A 4354-nucleotide genomic window follows, 5' to 3' on the forward strand; every position below is an offset into this window, starting at 1 on the left:
CTCCGGATGAGTGGTCAGAGTTTCAGTACGACAAGAAGACTTGTCCAACAAATAAAAAGCTCCAATTTTCCATGCATATGCATGCTGGCCAGAGAGATTTGATGGGTGCTAGCTCGGTTCATTTGATGTTAGTAAAATACTCTTGGAGAGGGAGAGCTAGGTTCAGGTGCAGAGATCAGAAACCACATGACCTGCCAGTTGCTACGGCTATATACTCCACCTTGTAGTACATGAAACCTCCTGCATGCATGCAGAAGATTAGCTTTTGCACCTTTGATCTTTGCAAGAAGTTACCATGCCCTTTGCTTTATCCCTCTATAAGGTCTACCTAGAGCATACTGATCTCTTCCCTCCCATACAGATACAGCGAGAACTTTTCCTTTTCACCCCCTCAAAAACCAACTTTATTCTCTCTTCCTTCCCAGAACTCACCCTTAAAAACAGGCCGAATCCCACCCCGATCCCCCATCACTCACACAACCTGAATAATATACTGGAGCTTCCCTATAGCACGTACCTCAAGGGTGTAAGCTAGCTACCGGCACAACTGCTCAACCACCTGTGTGGTCGATTGAAATGGATTCTTCGCCTTCAGACCTAACCCTAGACTACACGCCAAACGGCAACGCCGGTGGCGGCGCGGCGGCTGCCAGTGGGTACTCGATAACGTCCCCGAAGCAAGCGCCTCCGCCACTCGTGGACCACCATCACCAGCTGATCACGGCGGAGCAGACGACGACGCAGAGGCTGCAGGAGTTCCTGTCCCGCCTCGACGACGAGCGGCTCAAGATCGACGCCTTCAAGCGCGAGCTCCCGCTCTGCATGCAGCTCCTCAGCCAAGGTAATTAACGTGCAGCTGCGATGCATGTGTTCGATCGTACGTGCAAGGCAACATGGGTCTTGACCGTTATAATATCTGTGTGGGTGCAGCCATGGAGGCGTACAGGCAGCAGCTGGAGGCGTACCAGATGGGGAGCCATGGCGGCGCGCCGGCGAGGGCGCCGCTGGTGCTAGAGGAGTTCATACCGCTCAAGAACTTCGGGATCGACGCGGCGGAAAAGGCGGCCGGGAACGCCCCCTCGGAGAAGGCGAGCTGGATGGTGTCGGCGCAGCTGTGGAACGGGCCGGCGGCTGGGGAAGCGGCGGCCAAGGGTCCGCAGACGCCCAAGGAGCGCTCAGAGCACCCGCTCGACACGAGCCCCATGCTCGGCGCTCTTGACGGCGGCGGCGGCGGTAACGGATGCGGCGCTTTCCTCCCGTTCACCAAGGAGAAGGCCTGCATGGCGGATAACGCAGCCGCACTGCCGGAGCTCGCGCTCGCGCCCTCGGAGAAAGACATGATCGTCGCCCGGGAATCTGACAGGAAGCCGTACCACGAGGACGGAGGCAGCAACGGCGTTGTCGCGAGGAGAGACGTCGTCCAGAACGGGGCACCGCCGACGTCGACGGCGACGGATGGTCAGGCGGTGCCGCCTCCTCCTCAGACTAACCGGAAGGCTCGGAGATGCTGGTCGCCGGAGCTGCACCGCCGCTTCGTCAGTGCCCTCCAGATCCTCGGCGGCGCTCAAGGTATACATATGTCCACATGTACTAATGATCTATCCATCGATGCATCAAATTTAACTGCTGGATTATTTACATGTGTACTTGAGACAAATCCTAAATCTCTTTTGTTGTTTGCAAATAAATTATAGTGGCGACCCCGAAGCAGATCCGTGAGCTCATGAAGGTGGATGGATTGACCAATGATGAGGTGAAAAGCCATCTCCAGGTGATTATAATCTCATCATCATCCCATGGAGCATTCTCTATTACTAGTTCCTTCCAGTAACTATGCATGTAATAGCTTTAATTATGAGTAGAATGATGGCTAATCGATTGCTGAAGACTGAAGTGTCTAATTAATTCATCTGTCGTGTGGAGAGCAGAAGTACAGGCTGCATACGCGGCGGCCGATGCCGGCGCCGTCGGCACCACCGGCCGGGGCACCGCAGCTGGTAGTTCTGGGAGGCATATGGATGCCGCCGGACTACGCGACGCAAGGGGCTGGACCGGCCGCCATCTACGGGGCGCACGCGGCGTCGCAGGCGCACTACACGGCGGCGGTGTCCGCGCAGGAGTACTACCAGTCCGCCGCGGCGGCCGCGCACCACATGCAGCACCACCCGGCGGCCGCCATGGTGCATCACCGCACAGTGGCGCCTCCACAGCCCGCATACAAGGTTCACCCGGTGTCAGCAGGGTCCCCGGTGTCAGAGGGCCGGGGGAGCGGCGGCGGGGGTGGTAGGGAGAGGTCTGAGAGCATCGACGAGGAGGGCGAGGAGCGGGAGGAGGAGGAGGATGAGGAGGACGACGACGGCATGGCGGCCAACGGCGGCGCCGACGAGATCAAGTACTAATCAGTAGCGCGAACCAATTAGCTAGCCTCCGCGCCAGGATCGTACTTAATTAAGTTGGTGACTATTTTCAATCCGGAAAGTGATTTTTTGTCCGCGCGGAGAACGGAAGCCGATCTCACGCTCGAGTGGAGCAGCAGCAGCAGCTGGAGACTGAGATTGTCTCATTCGTGATGTGATATACCGATGGATTTGTGAGGGCTTTTCTTTCTTTTTTTCCCCTTTTGGGCTTGACGTTGCATGCCGTCCTTTATTTTTGTGCTAGCTAATAATTTGGTAAATATGCCATGATGGAAATATGATTAGCTTTTTGTACACTTGGTCGGAGCAAGAGATAATAATTTGGGAGATGTTGCATTGAGCTTTGGGTATGTTACTACGGTGTAAATTCTCAGTAATAAGCAGTAATGGAAGATGCTATTTTGTGGTGACTGAATGTTCCCAAAACATACCTTAGTTCTTTTATTTCAATGAAAAAGAATCTTCTAGTTATTTTCATGTAAAAATATTAGTTGAGATCTTAAAAATATATAGGATCTCAATTAATATTTTTAATTTTAAATATGTTTTGATTATTTCGAGGATAATATTATGATTGTGTCTAAAGAAACGACGGTGGTGCTTGAATATTTTCACAAGGCGGTGAAAAATTACTCATGCATGATATTTTACGGCTATCATCTTTTTTTTACACTCAACATAGCTTAATATCACTATATTCTGATGATATTTGGCAATAATATGTGGCTGTCTGCACCAGTCGGTGCAGAGGCTGGGGGTTTCCCTGGATGGGTGGTGTGCTCATTTCACGGATTTTAGAGTTATCAATGGTGATTCATTCGATTATGACAATAGGCTTGTCATAGTGGAGACGGGGAAATGACAATGCTATGGAGGAGAGAGTGGGGGGGGAGGAGTGGGGCCTCGACTTTTTCGCTTCGAGGCACATTGGTTGGAGGAGGAGAATTGCCACGAGGTGGTGCGAAATGTGTGGGAGAGAGAAGTTAACGCAAGAGAAGGAGGTGTCAGGTAGGCATTTAAAGGAGTTGTTGCTCACTTCACCGATTGGAAAAAAAATCACTGGGACAAATTGAAAAAAATGCATTGCTCGGTTTAAGAAGGACCTGGAGGCGTGTAGTCCAAGTATAGGTTGGTGAAATTTGAATCTCAATGTGTTACTTTCTAAAGCAGTGAGCACATGTCAATTAGTTGTAAAGAGGACACAGAAACATAAAATTTGTCCATGCCCGCACATTAGGCAGGAACATACAAAACAAAATCAAGAAGCTAAAACATGATAAAGTTGTGGTTGTGGAGAGTGTCGGGAGATGGCGGCGGTGATTACTAACTACTTTCAAAACCTCTTCATTTCTCATGCAGGTAAAAGCAGGAAGGAACTATTATCACACGTGACGGGAGTCGCGGAAGAGATGAATGAACACCTGCTTAAAGAGTTCTTTCGAAGCTGGAAGTTGGTTTGCTCTTGATGGGATTGGCGATCTCAAAGCTCTGGATCTGGATGGCATGCCATCTATTTTCAACAAGAAGCATTGGGGAGTGGTGGGTTCACATGTGGCGATGGAGGTCTTGTAGGTGTTGAATAGAGGAACGATTCCAGATAATTGGAATGATTCTTGGGTAAGTATCATTCCAAAGGTTAAAAGATTCTGAGTGCGTGAAATATTTTTCCCCTATAAGTCTCTGCAATGTGGTCTATAAGTTGATCTTGAAAGTTTCGGCAAACTGCCCGAAAATAATTTTGACTGTTATTGTAGCACCTAATTAGAGTCTTTTTGTCCTCGGAAGGTAAATTACTGGTTGATGATTGCAAGTGCACAGACTAATTATAACTAGTTTCAAAGTAAGAGTATCGAACCACGGAGAGCTGTTGGTAGAGGTCTTTATGCCCCTCGCTACAATTATCTAGAGAATACTTGCAGGTTATTCTAATTCCAAGA

General features: G+C 50.0%; 1 protein-coding gene across 1 annotated transcript; it reads left to right on the plus strand.

The window, feature by feature from the left end:
• Positions 1–376: 376 nt before the first annotated feature.
• On the plus strand, positions 377–2843 carry LOC124666571 (transcription factor NIGTH1-like). Its single transcript, XM_047203912.1, has 4 exons — positions 377–841; positions 931–1569; positions 1695–1771; positions 1929–2843. Exons 1-4 carry the CDS (start codon positions 577–579, stop codon positions 2397–2399), a joined length of 1452 nt encoding a protein of 483 aa, XP_047059868.1. The 5' UTR covers positions 377–576; the 3' UTR covers positions 2400–2843.
• The last annotated feature ends 1511 nt before the right edge of the window (positions 2844–4354 follow it).

This window comes from Lolium rigidum, chromosome 6 (genome assembly GCF_022539505.1).
Source record: "Lolium rigidum isolate FL_2022 chromosome 6, APGP_CSIRO_Lrig_0.1, whole genome shotgun sequence".
Taxonomy (NCBI): domain Eukaryota; kingdom Viridiplantae; phylum Streptophyta; class Magnoliopsida; order Poales; family Poaceae; genus Lolium; species Lolium rigidum.

Coding starts and splice junctions, on each gene's coding strand:
- LOC124666571 (XM_047203912.1), top strand. CDS start 577: ATGGATTCTTCGCCTTCAGACCTAACCCTAGACTACACGCCAAACGGC. Junction 1,570..1,694: donor GATCCTCGGCGGCGCTCAAG/GTATACATATGT, acceptor AATAAATTATAG/TGGCGACCCCGAAGCAGATC. Junction 1,772..1,928: donor AGGTGAAAAGCCATCTCCAG/GTGATTATAATC, acceptor TGTGGAGAGCAG/AAGTACAGGCTGCATACGCG.